The 25,639-nt window shown below is 50.6% G+C and overlaps 1 protein-coding gene across 1 annotated transcript; it reads right to left on the bottom strand.

Moving 5' to 3' along the window:
- Nucleotides 1-1,806: 1,806 nt before the first annotated feature.
- PITX2 (paired like homeodomain 2) lies at nt 1,807-13,040 on the bottom strand. The gene is given in 5 exon segments (XM_061993593.1): nt 1,807-2,370; nt 4,134-4,339; nt 5,141-5,408; nt 5,410-5,423; nt 12,995-13,040. Coding segments are annotated over 5 exon segments (1,098 nt in total).
- Nucleotides 13,041-25,639: the final 12,599 nt, after the last annotated feature.

Below are 25,639 nucleotides of genomic sequence, written 5' to 3'. Positions count from 1 at the left end.
CCCTTCTCCTCTCCCTGCCTAGTCCAGACGGGACCCCCACTCCATGGTGTTCCCCAGCGGTTCCTCCCGGTCTCACAAAAGCGCGCAAAAGGCGCGCAAAGGCTGCACAAGGGCCAAGCTCGCTCTCTCAACCGCAGTGAGTTTCTTCCCTGCCGTCTCCCCGTCTCCTCGTCCTATATTGATATTCACTCCGGCTCCTGCCACCACCCCCCTCCCCGCCAGCCCCTCCTTGCCCGCCTGGGATGTGAGCCGATGGAAGAGCCTGAGCAGCAATTAATCTTGATTTGTTTCCAATTGTCCGGCGACGGAGAAGTTATAATCCTGTATAATTTCCACGAACAAGCAGGTTGAGAATGAATGGGTCGACATTCTAGAAAATAAAACACAGGAGAGCACGACCTTTCCCTTCAACGACGTGTTGCAGCACGAAGTCGTAGGAAACTCGGGGCTAACCTCTCACCCCCCCGCGCTCCGCGGGGTTGCGGTTATTTGGGGCTGCTCTTTGTTTCTCTTCAGCTCTGAAAGGGGGATTTGGAAATAGAAATGTAATATTACATGAAGGATCTCCCCGCTGAAGGGAGAAGGTGAGCACAAGGGGCATGGATTATTTTTAACAGAAGCAGTTGGTTTTCAGACTAGCTTTTCTCTCCCCCCCACCCCCCTTCTGTAATGTAATAAAAGCTTCCTTCACAGCGGGAGAAATTTATGCTCGAGATACAGCGACATTGTAGCTGGTAATTTTCGAGGCCAACGATGTCAAATAATCCATTTTCTCGGGGCTGCGAGGGGAAAATGAAGAGACCCTGCTATATCCAAGGCAGCATGGCTAAGCCACGCCTTTCTCTATCATGCAACTTTAGAGAGATGAAATTTTGTTTTGTTTTTTCTTTAAATGAAAAATTACAGTATTGATTTGTATTGCAATAAAAAGTACTGCCCTGTGTTTCCAGAGGAGATCCACTGTCATCGATTGTTTAATCACTGCAGACCACTTACCATTGCACCACTTGGCTCAGTAAATAAAAATCCAGACAAAACAGTATGCTGTATATTTTACTCCCATGAAATAAACCACTTTTTTTTTCCATGTTTGCTGAAAAGTAAAACAATAATATTGTACGAAATGTTATACACAGGGCATGGTTTACATTGCAATATCAGAAACATCATTGCATCCACAAGAGGTACTATTCTAAAACTGACATTCACACAATGTTGGGGTTTTTGTTTTTAATAATTATATGTTAGAAACTTACAGTGTTGCATTTAGTATATACATTCCCTTGCTCGCAAGCGAAAAAGTCCTAATCGCTTCTGTGTAACATGCTTTATTTTAAAGCCTAGCCTTTTAAAAACACTGTTGTGATATTACTAACAACTGCTTTTATAAAATTAATTTGACATTTCGATATATATACATCCTTTCAGTCATTTTTATGTTAACAATGCTAAACTTAAAAAATAACAAGCTTATAGGAACATTAAAATGTCATATCATATCCAGTCAAACATTTGTCCATATATATATATATATATATATATATGTCCTTGTAACTGTTGAAATACTCTTAGTGAAAGAAAGATCTCAGAATCTGTAGGAGGTCCTTTGAAAACAAAGGAACTATCTTATTTCAGTGGTTTCCTCTTTTTTTCCGCCCTTCTTTTTTCTCTCTCTCCTTCTCTCTCCCAATCTCTGATTTTTCCTCCTTTCTCTTTCTCTTTAGTGCCCATTACTTGCTAGTGTAATTCTCAGTCTCTGCAGGAAATGGGGAGGGATCCCCATGCAGTGTCTCCTACTTGGGTGTCTCACACGGGTCTGTCCACCGCGTACTGGCAAGCGCTCAGGTTGGAAGCAGGGTTCTGCACACTGGCATAGCCAAAACTGGAGTGCTGCTTGGCTTTAAGTCTCAGACTCGCCAAGCTCGAGTTACATGTGTCCCTATAAACATACGGAGGTGTTGGAGGAGCATAAGGACAGGCTGGCGTTGGCACTGCAGAATTCAGGGAGGGATTGCTCAAGTTGTTCAAGTTATTCAGGCTGTTGAGGCTGGAGCCAGGGACCCCGGTGACTGCAGAGGGTACCATGCTTGAAGACATACTCATGGAGGAGATGGAGTTTGGAGGGGAGAACATGCTCTGAGAAGACAGAGGGTTGACATTCATGGAGTTGAAGAAAGGAAAACTTTTGGTGGAGAGGGAAGCGGAAGTCAGGCCCTTGGCTGCCCAGTTGTTGTATGAGTAGCCAGGGTACATGTCATCGTAGGGCTGCATGAGGCCATTAAACTGGGGACCAAAACCGTTTTTGCAAAGCTCGGCTTGCTGGTTCCTTTCTCTCTTTCTCCATTTGGCTCTGCGGTTCTTGAACCAAACCTTTGGAAATGGGAGAAGAGGGAAGGAGAGGAGGAGATGCAAAATACGGGTTAGTCAGGAACCACCACCCCCGGCGAAGCCCTCTGCAAGCTCTCAGGGCAACAGCCGAGCGTGTTTGTATATACATATATATATTAATATATGTAGGTACATATATTTATACAGAAATACAGGTTTTCCTCCTACTCTATGGAGCCCGCGCTGGGCCAGGGCCGCCAAGCATCCCCCGGGGGCCGGGGCCGCCGGGGTTTCACAAAGCAGATCCTTGGCCCCTCCATTCCCCTTTCCCCCCCGTCCCTTCTCCCTCTCCACTCCGCAGCCCCAGCACAATTTGCGGTGCTCTAATCCGTGCCACAGAGGCCAACGCTTCCGTCTCTCTCTCTTTCCACACATCTACCCCCCCTAACACCGCTTTTGTTTCTCTCTCTGATTTTTTCCCCTCCTTCCTTGGCTTATTCCGCACTAGAGCCATCCAGCAGAAATACAAAAACGCACAAGCGAGGGCAAACCGCCTGGAAACCCACGGAGTTTTAAGGCGATGTTTCCTATTATGGGGAAGGACGGGGAATCGTTGCTTCACTTTGTTAAAGCTAGAAGTTTCTCCTGCGCGAAAGCTTTCCGGAGCCGAAAAAATACTTTTTAAACAAACTTGTTCGACTGCTCTTTGGCTTAAAAAAAAAAAAAAAAAAAAAAAAAGGGGGGGGGGGGAGGAGGGGGGAGAAAGAAGAAAAATCTTGCCATTTAAAAACGTTCTAAATGAGATCTAAGGGACAGTCCCCGCAGACAATGGGGAAAACGTGCCCTTTCCCAATCCACATTTGAGTGTCTGACTCGTCGGGCAGCCGCCAGCCGCAGCCTCTCCGTGTGTATTGGAGCTTCCCGGGATGTTTGCAGGAGCCCCCGCGGCCCAGCTGGTCAAGAGGCCGCCCAGCCACCACGGGGATGGGTTCCGTCTGGCGGCACCACGCCGCCCGCAACCAAATCCGCCCGCAAAAGCCTCCCCGACACCGCTCGGTGCTCCGGCGAGGCGCTAGCCCCGGCTGGGCCGCGCTTCGTCCCGCACGCCGCCGGCCTAGGACGGAGAGCCGGCCCCGCTTGTTGCTGCCCTCGGTCCTCACTGGCTCTCTTTCATCAAGCGACCGCGGGGAGGGGATTTGTGGGGGATTTCCGAAAATCTGGGAGTTGGGCCCTGATTTTGGGGTGTTGGGTTTGATTCGGGAGGTGTTGTTTTGGGGTTTTTTTTTACCCCAGCGCGCAGTTTGCACGCGAGCAGGATCCGGTATCACTGCAGCGCCGGGCTGGTCCCATAAATCTCAAATTGGGGAAAGCGCAGAGAGAGACGCTCATCAAATTGTGAAACCAAAAGAAAGAAAATGCAAGGAAAGGCACGTCGGGAGCACCTCGGAGTGAATTAAGAGCCCTTGTGTATTTTACATCTTACTCGTATTAGAGGAACGCAGGTTGTAGCCTGTTCCAAGTTGCTTTCTTGGCTAATGTTTTCATTAGCGTTTTGATCAAAAGGAGCAGGACGCATTGCACGATGAAGGCAAAACGTGCAGCAAACCGTATTCCGGAGAGAGAGAGATCCCAATCTGTCTTGCTTTGACAGAAATGTCCTGCTCTGCCTTGCTTTCGTGCAAAGGCTCTGAACTTTGCATACAAATCGAAATCGAAAGCAGCTGCAAACATCTCGGTCCTCCTCCCCTCCCGCCCTCTCCCGACCCCCCGCTGCTCCCAGCTGGGGTAATCGTGTCGGGACCTACCCTAACCCTGGCCTCGGTGAGGTTGGTCCAGACAGCGATCTCCTCCCGGGTGGACATGTCCGGGTAGCGGTTCCGCTGGAAGGTGGCCTCCAGCTCCTGCAGCTGCTGGCTGGTGAAGTGAGTCCGCTGCCGCCGCTGCCTCTTCTTTTTGGAGGGGTCCTCGGGCCCTGCATCCTCGTTCTTGCTCTGCTGACTCTTATCTTTCTCTGTAAGGGGGGGCACAAAACGAAACAAGGCGGAAAACGAGAGCACCTCAGCCTCTGAAGCCTCCTGTACAGTGGCCGGGAACGCGCTCGTCGCCAGTGCGGCCGCATCCCGCGGACGGCCCCGAACGCGGCTCGGCGCTGTAATGATTAACCCGCTCCCGCCACCGCGGTCTCGCCGCGCCCCAGGGGCACCCGCGGGCGGCTCCTCCCGAGGGGCAGCCACAGCTGGGGAAGCGGGACGGAGCTGCCTTGCCGCCGCTGTAGATGCAAGTTTTTCACTTATCGATACATACCAGTTTTTCGCCTATTTCTCTCCGTATGATTCTCCCATATGTATACAAGCAACACGTATTAATTTGCCTATCTGTACCCATATTGTTATCCTGCCTGTATCGTGCCATTCCTCTCCCTGTTTCTATGTTATTCGACCGTCTGTATCCACATCGTTCGCCCAGCTATACCTGTAATATTTGTCCGTCTATACCCATGTTACTCTCAGAGCTGTATCTACACGATTTGACGACCTGTGTCCATATTACTCGCTTATTTTTATCTATACAATTCGCCCACCGGGGTTCATGTTCTTTGCCTATTCATACACATATCGTTCTGTCCGCGTACACCGGCACATAGACACTGCATGCGAAGAAAACCCACGAGGCGTGTCTCGACTCGTGTGCGGGGTGCTCCCGGGCAGCAGCGGTGCAGCGCAGGGCTTCAGAGGCCGCCTGCCAGGCCGGGCCAGGGCAGGGCTGCGGGGCGCCCGGCATGCGGGGATGTCTCCCGCTCGCCCCCTCTTACCTGCGGCCTCAGGGCTGGAGGTGTCGGAGATTGTATGCACCTCCAGCCGATGCTTGGCGGACTCCAGGGAGGAGCGCCCCTGCCCCGGCGCCAGCGCCGTCGCCATAGCCAGCGCGGGCTGGTGGTGGTGGTGGTGGTGGCAAGATGACGAAGAGGAGGAGGAAGAGGAGGAAGGTGAGGAGGAGCACTGCTTATTCCCGGCTCCCAGGCGCTCCAGGCTTAACGGGTCCTTCATGCAGTTCATCGGCAAAAGGACGCAAAAAAAAAAAATCTATGTGCGCGCCTGGGGGGTCGATAGGAGAAGGTGTGCGTGTGTCTGTAGGTGTCGGTACGTGTAGGAGGATCGGCGTGGAGCGGCCCCGCGGCTCCAGGAGTTGAGGGCTGCCGGGCGGGGAGCCGCGGCCAGGCGGGCGGTGCTCGGCTAGCGCCCGGGCGGCACGGCGAGCGCAGAAGCCCCCGCCGCCCGCGGGGGGCGCGGAGGCGGCAGCGACAGGCAAGCGGGAGAGTCTGGTCCTGCAAGAGCGGTCACGGCGACACGGTTGCTCCCTGGCCGGCGGCCCCCGGCCTGCCGCGGGGCTCCGCGGGGCGGGGGGCGGCGAGGCGCGGTGGTGGCGCTCCGCGAGGCGCTCCTCTCCGCTGCCCGCGCATGGACCCGCACCGCGCCGCGGACGGCCCCGCACCGCATCAGCTCAGTCGTTTCCCTCTTGGCCTGACATCTTAAACCAGCAGCGGCCTTCCCCGCGCCGGCGCGTCACCCGCCCCGCCCCGCGCCGCCTCCGGCCCGCCCCTCCGTCACCCGCCACGCACCGCCCCTGTCCGCGCCCTGCCCCGCCCCTGCGCCGTCCCGGCCGCAGGCGCGCTCGCCCGACGCCCCCCGAAAACCTCTCGTTTACCGCCCAATTAGCCCCGCGAGTGGCACCCGCGCCCCGTTCTCCCGGGCCTCTGCCGGCCGGCTCACGGGACGCCCCGTCGGGGCGGCGCCAGGCACGCCCGCTCTACTCCGCTCCACTATGCACATCGCCACGCCACGCGCCTTCCGCAATCGCGTACCTGAGCAGCGGAAAGCTGTGCACTGACAGAGGCGCTTCAGCAAGGAGGAAGAAAGCGCGGAAGCCCCGGGCCCGATTCAGTCGCGATGGGGTGGGAGGTAGGGGTGGGGAAAAAAAACGGGTTATAGCCGGTTAGCCGGCAGATCCGTGGCTGATGATGGCAATAGTGGTAGCTACGGCTACGACAACTAAACACGAACGACGGCAATAACCACCCCTCGGCGGCGCGGCTAACCTCGCATCACACTCAGAGGAGTAAGGAAGAGTGTGCATGTACCAGCCCCTGAGCGCTTGTAAACCCCGTGCCTGCTGGGCGCTCTCTCTCCCTCCGCCTGCACCGACGGCGGAGAAAACAGGAGAGAAATCCTACGGCTCGCACTGCGATTCCCATCCCCTCCTTGCAGATGGGTTTCCCGACAGCGAGCCCCTAGTGAGGCTTTTCGGCACCGGTTTCATGCCTTATTGGCTCAGTTATCCGCAGGGATCGTTCCCTCCTCTCGGTGGGAACCCGCGGAGGTGCCGTGCTTCTCGTCGAGGTGCCTACGACACCCGCACCCACAGAAGCCGTTTGCACAGTTTGGCCGAGCCCAGTGACAGACCAGGTTCCCGCGCACAAATCTCTCACACACGGTCTCTCGACCTTTCGGAATTTGGAGGTGTGGGGAGCTTTGCCCCTAGCTGCTGGACAAGGGCAGTAGAGGGACAGGCTGTACTGCCTCATAATTCTCGCTCACAGGCCCCCTTATAGCGCGAGGCGAGGCTGTCGAGGCCTCGGGTCTCGCAGGAGTGGGGAGGAGCGGAGCTGTTTCCAGCATGCTTAAAGAGAGTGCAGGTTGCCCTCCTGTGTGGGTCAGGACGTCACGGCGCATTGAAGCCTGTTGCCGAGTCCTGCCCCCGCAGAGCTGGCACTGCCCTCGAGGAGCCGGGGCCCTGTTAGGGATGCGGAGCCCGACAAAGCCCAGGCTCCGAAAATGCCGGTTGCGCCTCTATTTTCAATTCCTCTGCACAGTCACGGGTATCAAAAAGTTAGCGAAAGCTTCCCCTTGATATGAGCCTCCACACCCATATCCAGCACCTAAACTTTCTGTATCCCGTCGTTTTCCCCACCCACACCATCACCCTCCCCCGTCGCAAGGGTCTTCCTTAGTGGCTGATACTCGTTTGAGGTACGTATCATCCCTCGCAATCTTACTTATCGCTAAATTATACATATTACTTTCTCAGCCTGTTAGTAAAGAAGGTTAAATTAATTTACATTCTGCTCATTATCTGGTGTTTAAATGGCGTGTTTTTATCCCTGAGATTTGGCAAAGAATCTCTTCCCTCAGACCCCACAGCGTTTCGACGGAGACAATGCTCTTACATTTGTAGTGGATTTTAATCTGATAAGACTCTAATTTGCTTAAGTCTTTTAAATAGGGGGGTTAAAACGATTCTAGACGTTTTCTTATTGAATTTCCTCTAATTCCCCCAAGATCATAAAGTATATGTGTAAAGTAAATATTTCCTCCCTTTGCACCGGCAGCGGATGACCTATAACTAAGTCAATATGAAACCAGCTCCATTCTGCACAATTTGTTTACCAATCATATCCCCGTTTCTTCTTAACCTCTCGATGCTTCCGTGGTCCTGCACTCAGAAATCCCTTCCCCCTCCCTTACCAGACTTTCCCCAAAACGCGATCGCGGACGAGGAGCTTCCCGAGCCCCGACCAACGGCCACGGCCTCGTTCTGAAGAGCGCTGGTGGGGGGGTTGCCCTTCCCTAGCCCTCACCTCGAGGTCGGAATCAGCCTGACAAGCCCTGATGAGAGGAAGACAGAAGGTGAGGAGGGTATACAGTGGTACCTCCCTCCACGTCCTTTTCCCTCTCCTACGGGGCAATGCAGCACTCTCGTAGATGATGACACCTTTCCCCCACACACAATTTTTTTTTTTTTTTGTCTTTTTTTTTTTTTTTGCATTCATTTATTTTTGCTCAGTTTGGGGAAATGTTGACTTCTTCCTCTGTCACTCGAAACGAAAAGTCACTCCCTGCTTTACAAGCTTGCAGGGTGCAGCGATAGTGCCCGCCCCGCCGCCACCCTCCCTATCCTGGGATTTTCGGGTCTGGCCTGCTCCCCTAGGAAGGGGAAGAGAAGGAGGAGGGCCTGGCCACCGTTCCGCCTTCTGCATCTTCCCCAGCACCAGTCCAGCGTCCGCCAGCCCCAGCCCGGACAGACCCTCCGGCCACCACTGCGTCCCCAGAAGCGGGGCACAGCCACTGTCCTGGGCTCAGGCAGCCCAAAGGGAGAGGGTGCCGGCATTTCCTTACATGCCTTTGATTAAAACTCCCCCACCCCGGGCAAGAGGGGAGCTACCACGCAGCATTAGTTGTCATGGTGACCATAAATCATGTAAATCCAAAAATACCCACCTATAATCTGAGATGAAGCTTTTATTTCCCGAGTGAAATAATATTTTAAAAGCTGTCAGCCAACCAAAAAATAACCTAATTGTAGTCACCCAAGAAATATATTATCAGTAAAGGTTTCAATTAAAATGTCAAACGTGGTTTGATTTTTTTTCTCTCTCTCTCTCTTTTTTTTCTTTTTTCCCTGATGGAAGTTCCCATCCCCTTTCGGGTTCCGGTCCTGTCCACCAAGCGGCCCCGGCCCGCTCACTCACGTACCGACTGTCCGTGTCTGCTGCGCGGGGCTACCATCCCTCGCTCCACCTCCCTCCCCCCCAAAAAAAAAACAAAACCAAAGCCTCAACTCTTTGGGGGAATTCCCCCCTTCCTCTCTTGCTCGGCCCTTCAGGGAGGCGCGCTGCTAGGCTGGGGGGCATCGGCCGGCTGCGAAAAACGGGGATTTGGGGCTGCTCCCCATCACTCTGTACCTTACGCATTTTCATTTTAATTTTGCACATATTTTCTTTTTTATTCCGAGGGTGGTTTTTGACCTCCTGCAGGCGGAGCTGGTGGCCCTGGCTCGCCGGTGCCGGCACCGGTGCCGGGAGCGGGGCCGGGAGGGGAGCGCCTCGGCTGGGTGTGCGGGGTGCGGCCAGACCTACTGCGGATATTTATTTTCCTACTTTCCTTTTATCTCCTTACAGGATCGTTGTTTCTAGGCATAATACGCTTCTAAATGGATAAATTGGTTCTTATGTAGAGTCTCCAGCTAGTCCTGTTGTCTTTTACCTTTAGCTTGTTGTCTTTCGCCTATCTCGGATTACCGGGTATTCTCCTCGATGAAGAGCCATTAATTACCCATTCAGTCAATATTAGGAAGACTACTGAGCTTTTTACATAGGATTAAGAAGACATCAGATTGTTCCGTTAGTATATTCCTGCTCACGAATAAGCTTTCGTTATACATTTAGTTTTCCCTGGAGTGAGGCTAACAAGTGTTGCATAGATTATTCTCAGACGACGACGACGGGGGGTTTGAATTATATATCCGAAGCGCAATAACGAACTTTTAATAGGTGCATGGCAGGGGCAGCGGGCAGGGGCACGCAGCGTCCGCGGCGCCGCGCGGTGCCAAGCACCAGCAGAGTACCGCCGCCCCTGCCGCTCGAGTCACGGCTCTGGGGACGGATTTGGCCATGTGGTGGAGAGGGTGCCGCTCAATTCGGCCACCCCCGCTCCGGCTCCGCCTCAGCCTCCCCGTGCCCGCTCCCTCCCGTGGGGGCGGAGGCTGGGCGTCCATCCCGTCCTTGAGCTCAAAAAGGGCACTGGGCACTTTTTTTTTGCGGGCTGACATGCCTTGAGCTACTCTGGACGAAAGCTGAGCTAGCGTTAGGTATTCTGTTGTTTTGGGTTTGATGGGTTTTTTTGTCATTGTTGTTGTTTTGTTTTTTTAATGGTGAAATATGCGGTTTTGGTTTTGTTTTGTTTTGGGTTTTTTGAGTTGAAACAATCAATTTGTGATGCTGAATGATGATATCAGGTGGAATGTAATTTCAGCGTTTGATATTGGATGCTGCTGTATCAGCAATACCCAGATTATCGATTACAGGAAAGGATTCCTTAAGTAGAATTCACAGAGCTAACAAATTATATACATTATACACACACACACACACACACACACATACACATGTGAATAGTTTAAGCATCCTCCTGGCCTGCATAAAAAATATTCGAATAATCCCACCAGCAAGCATTTACACGTACTCTGATGCTATGGAAGTGTCTGCTGAAGTTATCCTAATGTGGTGGGACTGATCACCTCGTAGTAGCTTTCCCGGCTGGGTAAACGTGACAACCACCGGGCCGCGGTTGCAATATCATTTTCTACCCTATTCCACTTTCCTTTCCCTAACATGGCCACAGACTCGTTTCTTCTGGAATAACCCTCCTTCCTCGCAGGAACGCAGAGCACCTGTGGGGCTTTGGAGGGTCTCCTAATGAATTTCGTTTCATCTTTTCGCAGGAGCATAGATTTGACTAAACATTCATGGGTGGGTGTTTTGTTTGTTTTGTTTTTGTTTTGTTTTGTTTTCTTTTAAATTTACTATTATTACCAGTGATCCTAGTTAGGAATTATTCTCTTTGTGCTCACCACTCGCAAAATTACCTGACAGCCCTCGTAATTTCCGAAACTGAGATCTGACAGAATGGGGGTCCCACATAACCCCCACTCGGCTTCCCTGCCTCCCACCCAGCCCACCCAAAGGACCAGATTTTTGGCGAGCTAAATCCCATAAAGCCATAAATCCAGACTGTCAGGCAACACGAAAAAACTCCCTAACGCAAAATACCATCAACAAAAAAAAATCATCAACAAAAAAAAATCCCAATGAACCAAACACCGCCCGATTAAAAGCAAAGCCCAGACTCGACAAAACCTGCCCGAATCACAAGAAAACACCCGTTATTACTACGCTTCGAGGAGAAGGGTCCGAGAAGCTCAAGGCATCTCAGGACTTGCCATTTATCCATCTCACAGATAGCACATCTACATCCGCGGCCATTCGCGCTTTCTTTCCACTTAAATGGGAAGATATTAATAGTCAGGCAACCCCGCGTTGTTTCTTCAGCTCAGACTTATACTTTAATGAACGGCGTGAAAGGTGTTTAGATAGCAATTTCCCCAGCAGCCCGACGAGTAAAAACCAGACCGGCTGATACGGTAACGAGGCAGGAAATTTTGCGTGTACGACAATAATCCGGGTTCATAATTGATGGTAAAGAAAATAACCATTTGTTTCTCGGCAGGGGAAGTCAAAGTTACCGTGTCAGGGAGCATATGTGGCTATTACTTTTATAAATACTTAGTCGAATAAAGCTGACTTGGAAGGGCTCATAAATTTATGATATCGGAAAGGTCCCCACTTTCCCATTAGATCGCGCTAAGGGTTTTGATTGAGGCCACCTGTTCGTTGAGAGGAGAAGGCAGGGGAGGGTAAAAAGGCCTTTCTTACTTGCAAACCATATATAAAGCAATGTCACCCTTCCTTTCCACGTTATTTAACACTTATTACTGGCCGAGGGAAAAAATGGTACACCCTGGTAAAGCCTATTTGTGCACAATTTAATATCATGTATGTTTCCGGGATTAAAAATTATCGTCTCATAATACCTTAGCGTTTGGAATTACCTCGGATTTTGCTCGCTAACCTTTCTTTAGCCTAAGCATTTCTTCTCAAGGTTTTGATGTCCAGCTAGCAAATCCAGTTTAAAGTCTCCGAGGGAGGGTGGACCCGGGAAGGGGACGTGGCTCCTCCCGAAATCTCTGGGTTAAGTTAGTTGAGAACTAGCTAGCTGTTTGGCCAAACAGGGTTAATGCAGTATTCTTACAAGGAAGTGTTTAACCACGAGACCAGGAATACGTGCATTATTAATTCACTGTAGTTTCCTGTATTATTAATTCAGGTTAATATATTTTATTTAAACAAAATTACGTTTATCTTGGATTAAACAGTCTCTCGAAATACAGAGCTCTTGTTTTCTTCTTTGTAATGTGTTTGCATTGCTGTTTTTCTTTACCATCCTTTGGGCTTGCCTACCAGACCCCCTGAAACAGGCAGGGGAAGGGAAGGTGGGAACCCATCCTGCTTGTAGACGAGGCGCTGCGGGGGTGCCTGCTTCTGGGAGTAGGGGAGGGTTGGCGGCTTGTTTACTGGCCGGTGCCAGTGCCAGGACAGGGAGTGTGTGTGTGGCAAAAAAATAGAAAATAAAAATAAACAACAAAGCGACACTGCGGCTACCCGAGAGGCGCGCTGACAGCGATGCTTGGGGGGGAGTGAGGCGGGCGACCGGACACGACGACAGGGGTGGACACGACGCGCCGGTGGTGAGTGTTAGGAGCTCCCGCAGCCGCGGTGGTGCCCATGCACCCCCGTTTCCCTTTACCCTTTCCCGGAGGCCGCGCATCTTCAGGCACAAGTGGCGTCCGAGCGCGAAGCAGCGCGGCTCAGACGGTGGGCAGCAGAGGGCGCCCTGGCGCCGTGCAGGTGGGCCCGGCTCGCAGCTCGCCAGCCGCCCCGGCAGCGCGGCCCGCGCAGGGGCGCGGAGGGGTTGCCGCCGCTTACCATTGGCGCTGGGGGGCGGCCGCCCCAAGAGCTGGATGCCAGCGGGGTCCTTGCGGCCCTCCAGCGCCTCGCCGCGCTCCCCCTTTTTGATGTGCGCCTCCTTAGAGAAAAGACACTCGACGGCAGCGGGCTGCACCCCCGAGGACGGGGAGAGTGGGGAAAGGACAGAGGTGATCATTGCCCACTGCTGCATGCCCCTCCGTGGAGGCGGCGCCGCTTCCCGCACACCTCATTGCACGGCTGCGCGGCCGCTGTGCCTCCGGCGCGGTGGGAGATAGTTTCTCTTACCTAGCTGAACACAGGCGGAGACAAGTTTGCGGCAGTTGGACTCCATTACCCGTTATCTGAAAGAGACGAAGGCGCCCGAGTTTTAAAACAATTATTTTATGAGCGAAAAATAAATGCAAAAAAGAAACCTAGACTCCCGGCAGCCAGGTCACAGTGGTGCTGGAGGGACTCTCACACTTTCCCAGCCATGTTCTTGTGATGTCCCCTCTCCCTGCCTCCACGTCGGGTTCCACCCGAGCCGCACCTCGGGCTGGGCGCAACCTCCCGCAGCGGTTGCGGACCTCTCGGCCTCCCTCTGCTCCTCGTTATCTGTGGTTAGGGTTTCCTAACTTCGCGGCCGTGCTCTGCCCCGGGACAGCCCGATGCCCAGAGGTTCCGTGGGGCAGCGGGTGCCGGCAGGTGGGCCTCTTGCGCGGCGAGAGATGCGCGGCCACGGCTGCTCCCGCCGAGGCCCCGCTCCCCGCCTGTGCCTCTGCACTCCCCGGACGCCATCGGCGCTTCCCCCGGTCTGAGAGGTCGGGCAGTAAAATCACCGGATTAGTGCCTGATTGAGATGTCTGTTCGTGAGATATTACAAAATTCATTATCACAGCTCTCTACTAACTCGATATGAAGTAACACAGATGGGATTTTATTAGTCCAGGCTTCAGATGTTTACTTATGATAATTTCGGGGGAAATTTGCATGTCACCATCATTTCGATAATCTTCCCTCTTCTTCGCCTCTTTTTTAATGGCTGAACCAGGCGCATTATTAGCTGCTGCTTAGAAATGCGGCAGCCTGGAGCCGAGGCACGTTTGGGCTGAACAGCGTCCGCCCTGCGAGGCCCCGCTGCCCCCGCCGAGCAGGCGGGGATAGGGCCGGTGGAAAAGAGGAGGAAGGGGAATTAATAATTAAAAAAACCCCATAAACCAACAACAACCAGAAAAAAAAAAAAAGAGAGGGAAAGGGTGAAGGTGCGGTTAGCAGGTCTCGTCCAGGTCTCATTGTGACACGGTGGCTTTTATTCAAGGCCGAGGGACGCCAGTGAGAAGATTCGCTCCCCTCAGCTGGGCCCAGTGCGTGACCTGTGCCTACATTCACCGGGAAGGCGACTATCACAACCTCAATCTTTCGCCGACGGCCCTTAAATCGGGACAGGCTTCCGTCAGGATTAGTCCCGCATGAGAAATTCAGCTGCCCTCCCCCTCCTCCTGCCTCGATGGCTGATTTATCTCACGAGTGGAGACGCACCGTTCCCCCCACGCACACGCATCGCCACTGAGGGGAAGTTTTTCCTCTCTCCTGAATCCCCCATCTCCTCGGAGAAAAGTATTTTTTCACAGATGGATTATTATTCCTTCCTCGCTCTCAGCTGCCCTTACTGCTCCTTTCTTTTCTCCTCTCCGTATCCTCTTAATTTTTGTTGCAAACCGCATCGCAGCGCTGGGCCAAGGGGAGCGAGAAGGATTTTCCTATCGTCTCCAATCCGGCGACTCAACTGAAAGCAAGTCCAACGTGCTTTTCCATCTCTCCGAGCGCTCCTCCGCTTATAATTAAACACCTCCGAGCTCTCACCGCCCTAGCACATGCACGGGCCGTGCGGGCTCTCCCTGGCTCCGCGGCTCGCTGGGCTGCTCCGCAGCAACCTGCTCCGAGCGCTCCGGCCACAACTGTGGGGCCGGACAAAAAAAAAGCGGTGTCACATGGCAGTTTTGTTTTTGTGTTTTAGGGTATTTTTTAATTTTTTCCATATTGATATCTACAACTAATCCTTCGGAGACGAAAAAAAATCCCTAAAACAACAAAACAAAAACCCCCTACAACCAGACAAAAAAATAGAGTTCCCTGGCAAATATTTCAGCAACACCAGAAACATCGTGGTCCGTGACTTCGGAGGGACGGTTTTGGTCAGAGGCCCGCAGCCAGTGCCGGTGGCTCTCAGACGAAAACGGGGCTCTGTGCCTGGCCTACCTCCCCGCACTACCCTCAGGGGCAGTCTGGCCCCACAGCTGCCTCGTGGATAGTGCTGACGGGATCCCGGCCGGCGCGGCAGACCCGCCTGCATGATTTTCCAGGGCCCCGAACCAGGACCGCCGCCACCACCTCTCGCCCGACTGCGTGGTTTCGCGGAGGGAAGGCACTTCCTGCGCGGCCACTTCGCGGGTCTGGGCGCGGAGGGGACGGTTCAGCGGCGCCCGCCCCGCCGGGGAAGGCGGAGGCCGGCACAGAAGAGAAGCGGCGCAGGGGCAGCCCTCACTCCCCTCGCCGCCAGTCCGGTAGGACACCAGCAACCTGAGCCGGCAGCCCTGCCACCCGTCCCAGGGCGCACAGAGCCGAGTCCGCGGCCTCTTTCATCTCTCCAACACCCCTCGATCCCTCCGCACTCACCGGGGCCGGCTGCGCTGTCCGCCCCTCTGCTGGCGCTGCTGGTGCCGATGTTGCCGGGGGCGGCGGGGCCGCGCCGGGCTCCTGCGCTGGCTGCGGGGCCGCGGAGCCGCCGCTGGCTCCCTCCTTCTCCGGCCCTCCTGCGCCCCCGCCCCGCCCCGCCCACCTCCTCGGGCCCTGACGTCACGCAAGCTCCGCCGAACGCGCCCCGCCGCCACCGCGAGGCTCGGCCGGGCGGCTCCGCGGCGCTGCGCGGAGCTCCGCGGCCACAGGCGCAGAGGCGGCGGCGAAGGCCTCTGGCCGCAGAGGGGGCAGAGGCAGGCGGAAGGACAAAAGGAGGCAGCGGCTAGGTAGCCAGAGGAGAATCGAGGTGAGCGAGGACGGCCACGGCTTCTCCGCGCCCGCGCAAGGCGCGCCCCGCCTGGCTGGGGAGGGAGGCTCATTAACTGTCGAGAAAGTTTCCCGGGCTGGGAAGGCGGCTGTCCTTGCACGGGATGTGAAGAAGGATCGCCGATCCGTTGTGAGAGATCTCGGAGAGATCTCGGGTGCCTTTTTTAACCCGTACTTATGTTTTTTATTTGTTTTGTGGGGTTTTATTTATTTATTTTAAACACGGGGATTCTTGTTCATTCCCCTGTCTCTAGCGCAGGGCTGGGGAAGGCGAAATCCCACCACTCGTTTGTTACTCGCCCTTACTCGTTTATGGACAACAGCGAGAAAACTCTACGGCAGATACTCTCTCCCCGTTTTCCCCAAACGACACCGAACTGGCGCTAGGGAGGAATTTATTTTCGATTTCATGATGTTTTCTGTGTTGAATAAAATAACGAAGTCGGATGTATCTATTTAGACCAAACTAAAGTGATCACTTTTTCTTGGAGCGTTTCGACGGCTTTGTTTTTAGAGGGACCACGCTAAAATAAAATAGGTGGTTTCTTAACCAGGAGGCTTCACCTAATCTATTTGTAGGTGTTTTAAAATTATTTCAGCCTAAACAGAAATATTTATTTCTTTATAGACGTGGGCAGGGGGCTAGACAGCTATTGCCGAAGGGGGCAAGAGAGCCCCTGGAAGCTGCCAAGTTTTCAGCGGGTCGTTTTGTCGGCGGCTCCCAGGGAAGCCCGGCCACTCTCAGCCCCACTGCCGGCACAGAAAAGCTCTTTGAATGTGACATCGCAAAAGTTGCCACTCCAAGAGGCTTCCTCTAGCAAGAAATGAAATAATGTGGGAGTTTTTCTAGGGAGAAATAAATTAATGTGTTCTTGGCTGCCTGTGTTTCCGTCCTGGGGAGCACTCTGGCAGGTGAAACCCAGTTTACCCGCTCATCCAAAGAAGAGGTGGGATCGAGGGGGATGCCAGGTCCCCCTCGTACTTGTGTTTCTCGGGGTAAAGCAAACCTCTTGCCCCAGTGTGCATATTCCCCGCAATCCTCTCAGCCTCGTTGTATGGGGCAGGCAGGGCAGACTGCGCTCGCCTCCGCTCAGGGAGGCAGCGGGCTTCAGTCGCCCCGGAGCCGGAGCGGCTGAAGTGAGCAGCTGGTGGGAAATGCAAATGGTTCCTGGAGAAACATAAGATACAGGGTGATTTTTATTCCCTCCTCGAGTGTGTGGAAGGAGCTGGACATACGTTTCACGCTCCTAATCCTTCTTTTACATTTTTAGTCATACTCCTATTAAACAACTAATTAATGCCCAGAATCACCAGGGAATACATTAGACATGCTGCCGAGGAAGAGGGGTTCCAGGGCGTCTGGAAACTATGGAGCCGGCTTAATACGCGGATTTCATTTTTTTTTTCTCCCCCCTTCTGTCAAAGCAATAAATGTAATAATAGATTTCAGGGCGAGCAAAGGCCGCGGCGGCTGTATTTATAGCCTGGCTTCCCCCTCCCGCCAGCGTAGTGACAACAGCTTTAAAAACCCCGACAAGCCTGAGGAGCCTTTCCTCGGCGGGCTGAGCCTGGAGCGTCGGCGACGAGCTCGCAGCCGGCACCGCAGCCCGGCTGGGATGCAAATAGCCGAGTTGGGGGCCTTCCGTCCCGGCCCCCCTGGAAGGCACGCCGGCTTTCTGAGCGGCTTGGGAAGAGCGCCGGGGTTATTCCTCGTCCCGACGGGTGGAAAAGCTGTTTTCACAAATGCCTGTCCTGACTGTTCTGTTTGTAGGCACCTGGCGCAGCCAAACGACTTTCCCAACGGTGGTGGGAGCCGCGGGGCTGCTTCTCGGCTCATCCCGGGCCGCAGCGTGGAAGAGACAAGGGATGACCAGGGCTGAGTCCTCGCCGGCGGCCGGGGAGGGTTTTGCACAGGGACAAAGGGAGCAAAAAACCCCACACACCATCACTACTACCAAAAAGCAAAGTGTATCTGGCAGGTACTAAACGTAGCACTATGTCTCGAGCATCCCGCGGTGCCTTGCACCAGCCGCTGGCGCAGGGCACCGGCGGGAAAAGGAGTTACCCTCCAAAGGGTGCGATGAGGCTATCCACGGCCATTTACTTTCTTCATTCCCTGATTATGATCTCAGTCCTCAAAAGCAATCCCTCCCATCTCCTCCCCAGGCTCTCCTCCCACCTCTCTGAGCTCCTTATCTGACAGTAAGCGAGTATGTAAATACCTATAGCTGGCTATGTGTAACACACTCAAACATTATTGATTTGTTGGGTTGCTGGAATATTTTCTTCCTGTCCTGACCTGGTTTCAAAATTGTTCATTCAGGAGGTTCGTCCCGATGCTACGACACAATAATTGTTTAAAAAGTAAGGATTTTAAAAGGACCAGTTGATTTGCATATAAATTAAAATTACTATGCATCGCATATTACAGTGTTTTATAAACATTCGAAATTAGCGCTTAACCACTTGATCTAAAAGAATATATAAATGTCTGTATTGACTTGGAAAATTGTTAGATCGGAGCTCACGAGGGCTAAAGATGACGGTGCGAAGAGGAGTAACCTCTATTAGCAGAGAGTCATCTATGTTTCACGTATTTATTTTTCTTTACTTTGATCTCTTACCCATCTTCTATCAATTTTTCTTTTTTTTTCTTTTTTTTTTTTTTTTTTTTTTACTTTTAAACGTCTTTTAAACGTCTTTTAAACGTCTTTTTCTGGTTTTTTTGGTTTTTTTGGTTTTTTTGTTTGTTTGGTTGGTTGGTTTTGGTTATTTTTTTTTTTTCCCAGGAAGAAAAAAGAACAGGAAGCGTGGATATCTCCCCGTGTGCTCGGGACGCCCTCGGCCGGGACTGGCAGGGCCCGTCCGGCGATAGGGATGCTAACAGGGCACTTTCGTCAAGAGACTAGGTCGCTCTTCCTACGAGAGGCAGTGTTAAGGAATGCGAGAAGTTCAGGGAAAAAAAAAAAAAAAGAAAGAAAGAAAAGAAGAAAAAAAAGAAAGAAAAATTCCGACAGTGCGAAAATCTGTAGCCCCGGGGGCTAGGCAGAAACCCCTTTCATTTCAAGCACCTATTGATTTGCTGTTGTCATCTTTGGCGACGCAGAAGGACACTTGAAAGAATTTCTGATGGGCCTCTGATCTGAGAAACGAGGTGACCTGACCAGGCTCTCACCAAATTCTTAATTACCACATCAACTCCCTTAAAACACACACACACACACACACACACACACACCGCCCCCCTCCCCCCCCCCCAAAAAAAGGGGAAAGAAGGTAGGGGGAAAAAAATGGTGGAGAGGGGAGAATCTTTGACAGCAGCAGAGAACTTTTTAACCACTCGAAATTCTCCTTGTGTCCTGCTCCCACCGCTACAGCGGCAGCCCCGCTTTCAGCGACTGCTGCCCGCCGCAGCCTCCGCGCCCCGCAGTCGCGCCATCGCAGCTACCCGGCGGCACGAAGCCGCCCTCCCGCCCGGTGCCCGAGGCTGAGCCCCCCCAAGCCCCTCCTTTCCTTCATCCGGGACCAGGGCAGGTCTGGGGAGCAGCCCTCCGCGACTGGGGAGGCGAGCCTGAGAAGGGAGTTGCAAAAACAGAACATTTCCAACGTTGCAGTTTTCAGAGAATAAGTGGAAAGAGGTCAGGGCGAGGCGGGGGATACGAGTGTATGAGTGTGTGCGTGTGTTACACTCCACCAGACCTGAAAGCCTGTGATTTGTCTGCAGACAGCTGTTTGAGTGTCATCAAAACTAGATGTATATACTTTGAGCAGGGGAGCCAAAAGGAAATTCAGATGAGGAAATCGACACGAAAAACCTATTGTTGAAGGCACTGGAAGGCAAATAGTGTTTGGTGTACACAGGCACACAACGCTGACAGATGACAGCAGTGCTCTTGGCTGAAAAGAAATACGCTGCCATTGTCCCACATGGTGAACACACACATGCACATTCCTTCTTCGTGCTCTGGCTGCTGTTTCTGCAGGACAAAGCAAACCATCCTTTATGGGCATAATTTTCTCTCTCCTTTTTTCTGTCTTTCCTCTTTCTATTTTTTTCTATATCATCCCTCTATGTGGTTACTCTTTATTCTGGTGTCAGAAAGCTGAGGAATAGGATTAGCACCTACTTCTGCATCTTTGATTCTGTCCACCTTGCAGCAGTCGCCAGATTCAGGCTGTGAATGCTCGATAGGGTTTTGCTTAGCATTTTGTACCCTGGTTAGCTTTGAAGGGGCATTGTCCTTTCCAAACAAATACATGTCCCACTGCTCATATCCCCCTGTTGTTCAGGATCAACGATGTCCCTGTTGTCTGTGTGTTCTACTCCTTTCCCATTTAAAATGGGCAGCTCAGCTATCACAACCAGTGGCACCTGGTTATACCCAAATCTCAACCCTTGGCTGAGCCTCATCTCCTCAAAGACTGGCTTGTGGGGTGGCAACACATCAACAAAGATTACATGTCCTAGCACTCATTTTCAAGGCTCATTGTATGGCTTCAGTCATTTGTGACAGAACTTTTCAGTCCATAGCTTGCTCATATCCCATGTCCAGCACAGTATACTTAACATGACTATCTTCTCTCTATGTGCCTTACACTTAGCAACATTGTCACTGGACTTCCTTCTCAGCAGTGTCATATTTTAGCAAAGGGAATGAATGAAATCACCCCTTGTTATCTTACAGGAGCTGGATTAAAATTTGGGGGATTTGGGAGCTTAGCAGAGAAACCCTAGAAGTGGTGCCACTTGGAATTTCTTTTTTTGACATGGTTTTCTATGTTGCTTTGAAGACCTCTTCCAAGGCTCACAGAAACCCAGGATCTCTATGTAGTTACTTAATTCATTTTCATCCTTACTTGGTAAAATTAGACCTTCTGGTAAACATTGCAGGTGTAGGCTGAAGGGGATGTCACATTTTTCAAAAAACAGGTACAGCACAACAGTGCTGCCAGTGTTGAAGCATCACGGCCTCCCCACTGCTCTCATCTAGAAAGCAGGCAGGTGTCACACCTCCTGTCCGTCACAGCGCAGAGGGACCCATCTTTCGCACTGTGAGTACTGGCAGTGTTTGTGCTCACTCTCTTCAGGGAGCCTCTGTCATGCCTGTCAAGTGACTGCTTCTCCTGTATCACTCCTTTCTTGCTGCAAGTCCATTCCTCAAGCTATGAAATGCTTCACTTAAAGTGCATACGCATTGTCCCCAGCTGTGTCCTTTGAATGTATCTGAAGGAAAAGTGGAAGAAACAATGATAGAATAACTCAAAATTATTTATATCTTTAGGTTTTGTTACAAAAGGGAGTACTTATTCTTACTTTTACTTTGTTGGGCATGACCTAATTGTTTTGAAGATTATTGAAGAAGATGTGCATTGCTTAGGCTTTGTTCTCCTCTCACAAATTATTTTGTGATCATCTGGTGTGATGGTCTGTGATTGATCTGCTCCTGGGTTTTGGTATTTTTACTGAGGAGGTAGATTCACATGGTAACTATCCACCTGTATCTAGTCTCATATAATTCCTTGCAGCAAACTAATTTCTTTCTACTTTCTCTGTGCTCAGGGTCGCCCACAACTGCAGTCCCTCAGGGCACTTATCCTCCTTCTTCATGGAGCCCAGAGAGCACATCTCCTGCCCTGTGGCTGCAGGGATTTTTTGGTAAGAAGGTTTGGGAAGGGGTGCTGTGTGTGCTTTCAAGTTTTGGAGTGAAGATTTTGGGGTGCAATAGTCAGGTTTTGGCATGTGACAGGGTTGTCCTGCTACTTGGCTTTCAGAGACAGCTGGAACAGTCTTTGACTGGATCTAGGCAGCTCATGGTTACCTCAGAGGCAGCCACACAGCAACCCTGCTGCCACTGCATGCTTCCTTTCCCATGGCTAGGACATGTACAAAGTCCATTCAGCAGTGTGGAATATCATAAGCTCCCATCCTTACCAGTAGTGGGGTGGGGAGAAGGAGAAGAAAATCCCACCTGGCCTAGAGAAGCCCTGCTCTTGGGCTGAAGGGATACTGTCACTGCTTTCCTCTATGGCCAGAGGGGACAGGATGTGGCCAGTATCAAAACAGGTTTCAATGTCCAAAGAACTGACTGAAAGCAAGGGAAAGTTCTCTTAAAAGCAGCCCAGATGCTTAGCTGAGATGGCCAAATAACCTCTGTTGGCATTGACACCTCTGCCCCACCGGCAAGGCCTCACTACCCCAGTGCCAGCCTCCACCCTAGAGTGCTTGCTGGCAGTTAGTTGGCTGGCTAGGCCATGTCCCAGCCTTTGGAAAGTCTCAGTGCTTTGGAAAGGTTAAAGTATTAAGTAGTATTTGGGGAAATTGCTCAAGGAAGGGCAAAGGCGGCAGCACCCAGTGGACTGTTCGTCTGGGAGTGTGGCCAAGCTCTCTTACTCACTGTAATACACCATGTCAAGGAGCTGGCTCCTTACTAGACACTGCTTTTAAAAATATATTTCACTTGGAAACAAAGTGGTAAATTTTCTTCACCAGTTGAGGGCTGTTTCCCTAGTTTATTATTTTTTCCTTTTTCTCTACTTTTACATGAAGCCTTTCTGATAATCTCCATCAGAGAAAATATTGAATGCTTTTAGAAAAATATTTGTTCTGACGGAATTTATGATGTGATCTACTATTCAAATTTATGGTTAGCTTAGTGTAGTAGGTTAGATAAAATGGCTCCTGATGACATCGTGGCAATCACATAAAACCATACTCTCAGGCGTGTTCAGACAGCTTACCAAAAAGTGTTTGGAAGCAGAATGTGGGTATAATAAAATGCAGAATAGAACTGGAAAGATTGCCAGTTTAAAAATCCCCACACTGTCCAAACCTTAAACTAAAAGACAAGTTTATAGGTACGCTATAGGAGTGTCTTCATTTCCCCCAGGCAGAAGAGACAGTGACTTTGAGGTCGGACTTCAGAGGAAAGGTAAGATGTGCTTAGTGCTTCTCATTGGGAATTACGAGAAGAAAAAAAAAAAATGTTCAGTGTGTTAAAACCACTCTGGTAGACAAGAAAGGAGCAGAGCCTGCCAGCAGGTTTCTCTTTCACATTTCTCTTCTTCTGGGAACCTTGATTTTCAGAAGGGCAGTGTGCCTGCTGCTTCTGCCAGTGTTGTACCACCCTGCTAAGCACAGGCATAGCTCAGTGCAGTTGATGGTGTTGATACAATCTCATGAGGACAGCATGACAAATAAACTAGTTCTCCATTCAGCTAGGCCATCTAACCATTGACCCTGACTATGCTTTGTAGACTATCATGGAAAACACGTGTTTATGGAGTTGCTCAAGGTAACTACAGCCATTGAGCTCATGGCTGAACTCTTTTCACACCAGTGTATCTCACTTTTCCTGTCTGATGTCTACTGGCCTTATTTTGCAGGCTTTTACTATTCTGGGCAGGGTTTACTCATGCTACCATCTCTGGGGAAAAGAGCCATGGTACCTTCTTCTGTTCAGTGTTGTGCTATTTAAATTAATACGTTACCCATATACCCTTCGGTGAGAAAAGAAAGAGGCCTTTTAAATTTGGCAGACAAAAGTTTCTGGAGACAGAAAATCTTTCTGCTGCTGATTTCTCTGTCTCTGACTGTCCCTGAGCAGCTATAGCTGATTTTGGTTATTGTTTTCTCCTCTGATTTCTGAGACAAAACATTTTCACACAGCCTGTTTGTCTTGTCTCCTTTTCTTTTCTTTTCTTTTCTTTTCTTTTCTTTTCTTTTCTTTTCTTTTCTTTTCTTTTCTTTTCTTTTCTTTTCTTTTCTTTTATTTTCTTTTCTTTTCTTTTATTTTCTTTTATTTTCTTTTATTTTCTTTTATTTTCTTTTTTCTTTTCTTTTCTTTTCGCCTCAGGGCACTATGAACACAAGGGGCCACAAACACTGTGGCAACCTACCTTGCTGTGAAAATGAAAGCCGGAATTAAAGTAGGGAGGCTAAGGAAACATTGTGGAATAAGAAGAGCCAAGAAGTTATTTCTGTCTTTTCAGATTTTAAAAGCTACTGAACATATCTGTGATTATAAGTGAGCTGTAGGTCAACAAAAATGGCTGTCACTACTTTCATTATAATCTCAATTGTTAGGAGTTTACATAGCACAAACATTTGCTTTGTGGTGAAAGTACAGCATATAAGCCTTTTGATCTGCAAGCAGTGAAAAAAAACACCCAAACTTTTTTGCTTTGTTTTCATTCCCTCCAAACACACTTTACAAACTGGGTTACAAGCAGGAGTGATCTGATGTTTGAGCTATAAAACATGGCATCAATGTAGATGACATTGGCCACCCCTACTTTGCTTGATTTGGGAGAAAAATCTTTTTAAAAGTCACGATAAGATCTCTTCTGAGTGTGCTCAGTAGCAGACTCCACTGTCTTTGCAAAGAGATGAGAAGGCTGAAATGAGGGGTTTGCCTCATATACAGCCCTGTGATGAGTAATAGGCAGAGACACTCTGCTGCTCTGAGACTTGCGAGACAGCAGAGAGAGGCTCAGACTATGGTAAGCGTGAAGATTTTGAGATTCTTCAGTTCACACAGGGCAAGGGAGCAGGAAAAGTTTCAAGTTGCGTTTCTTTTTTTCTTTATTTTTCAGTTAAAAGGGCTCCTTTTCTCCCACAGAAAAGAAAGACAGCTTGCTTGTGGCTTCTCCAGGCCTTCCCAAAGAAATCAGCAGTGAAATGCTGAACAGCTGGGCTCCTTCTTGGCACTTCACAGGCAGGGGGATGAGAGAAAAAAGATTTCCAGATACTAAAGCAGGAACCGCAGCTGCTGCTATGGCAGAAGTTTTCCTGGGAACAAGCAGGTAGGGAGCTTTGCAGTGACTGGGCTGGCGGAAGCAGCAGCAGTGGGCACAGGAATGGGTGTGATGGGCAGGAGCATCACTAACTGCCAAACTCTGTCCCGGACTGGTACGCAAAAAAGCCAGGCAACGTCAGCTTACATGCAGTGGAGGCTGTGGCTTCCCAGCCTGGATCAAATGACAGACTGTTTCTTTAGAAAAACCTGGCTGTGGGTTTTCCTAATCTGCTGAAGTACAATGAAACACAACATGTTCCACTTTTGGGCTGTTTGTCACGCCTACTGAACTATGGTACAAACAGTAAGTAATCCTGTATTTGCAGATAATACGATAAGACAAAAAGAAGGCATTTTTAGGCCATTTAGGCATTCCTGAAGTTTTTTTTTTTTTGTGCTTGACTTGGAAGGATGAACTACAGAATTGATTAGGATTTTCTTATCCCAGTGCCCTGCCAGAGGACTCACTTTCTGAGACTCACTTTTTTCTCTGGTCTTTCTCTCCCACACCAGCTCTGCAGATTTTTGACCTTGTACATTTACTCCAGGTTTCCATTCTGGGGATGTTTACAGACAGTTTATATGAGAATTAGATTTTAGCCTTATGCAGAAAATTTACCCTGGTGCAGAATCTCACCTTCCTCCAAGTGCTAGGTATTACTGAAAAAAGACAGGTGCACTGAAAACTTCTCAAGCTTAGAGACTTTTTTTTTCAGTGTGTAATCTTTCTAAGAGAGAAAAAATATTTTGCTTTTCTCTTCTCCTAATAAATCATTGGCATACCAAACATTGACTTTTTTTCCAGAACACTGCTTCAAAACAGAAAAGTGCCCGGTTGTGAATTAAAATATAGCATTGCTACAGGCAATCAAAAATACTGAACCCTATGACAGGCAGTGTGAGGGAACTGTGAGTAGGAGAGCAAAACACCTAGGAGTAATCAACAGCACCATTTCCATAACTCCTAACACCTGTTAATCCCAGTCAGGTGTTGGCACTTTAAATACCAAGCTCTGAGATGACTGTTTTTGTTGAGGTTGAGAGTCTCTTTGTTTTTGGAAACAGATAGTTTGGACAGGCTTTGCTCCATCAC

The sequence above is a fragment of the Colius striatus genome, chromosome 3, assembly GCF_028858725.1.
Source record: "Colius striatus isolate bColStr4 chromosome 3, bColStr4.1.hap1, whole genome shotgun sequence".
Classification (NCBI taxonomy): Eukaryota; Metazoa; Chordata; class Aves; order Coliiformes; family Coliidae; genus Colius; species Colius striatus.
Note: the sequence above shows the minus strand (reverse complement) of the source record. Positions and strands in the feature narration are given on the sequence as shown.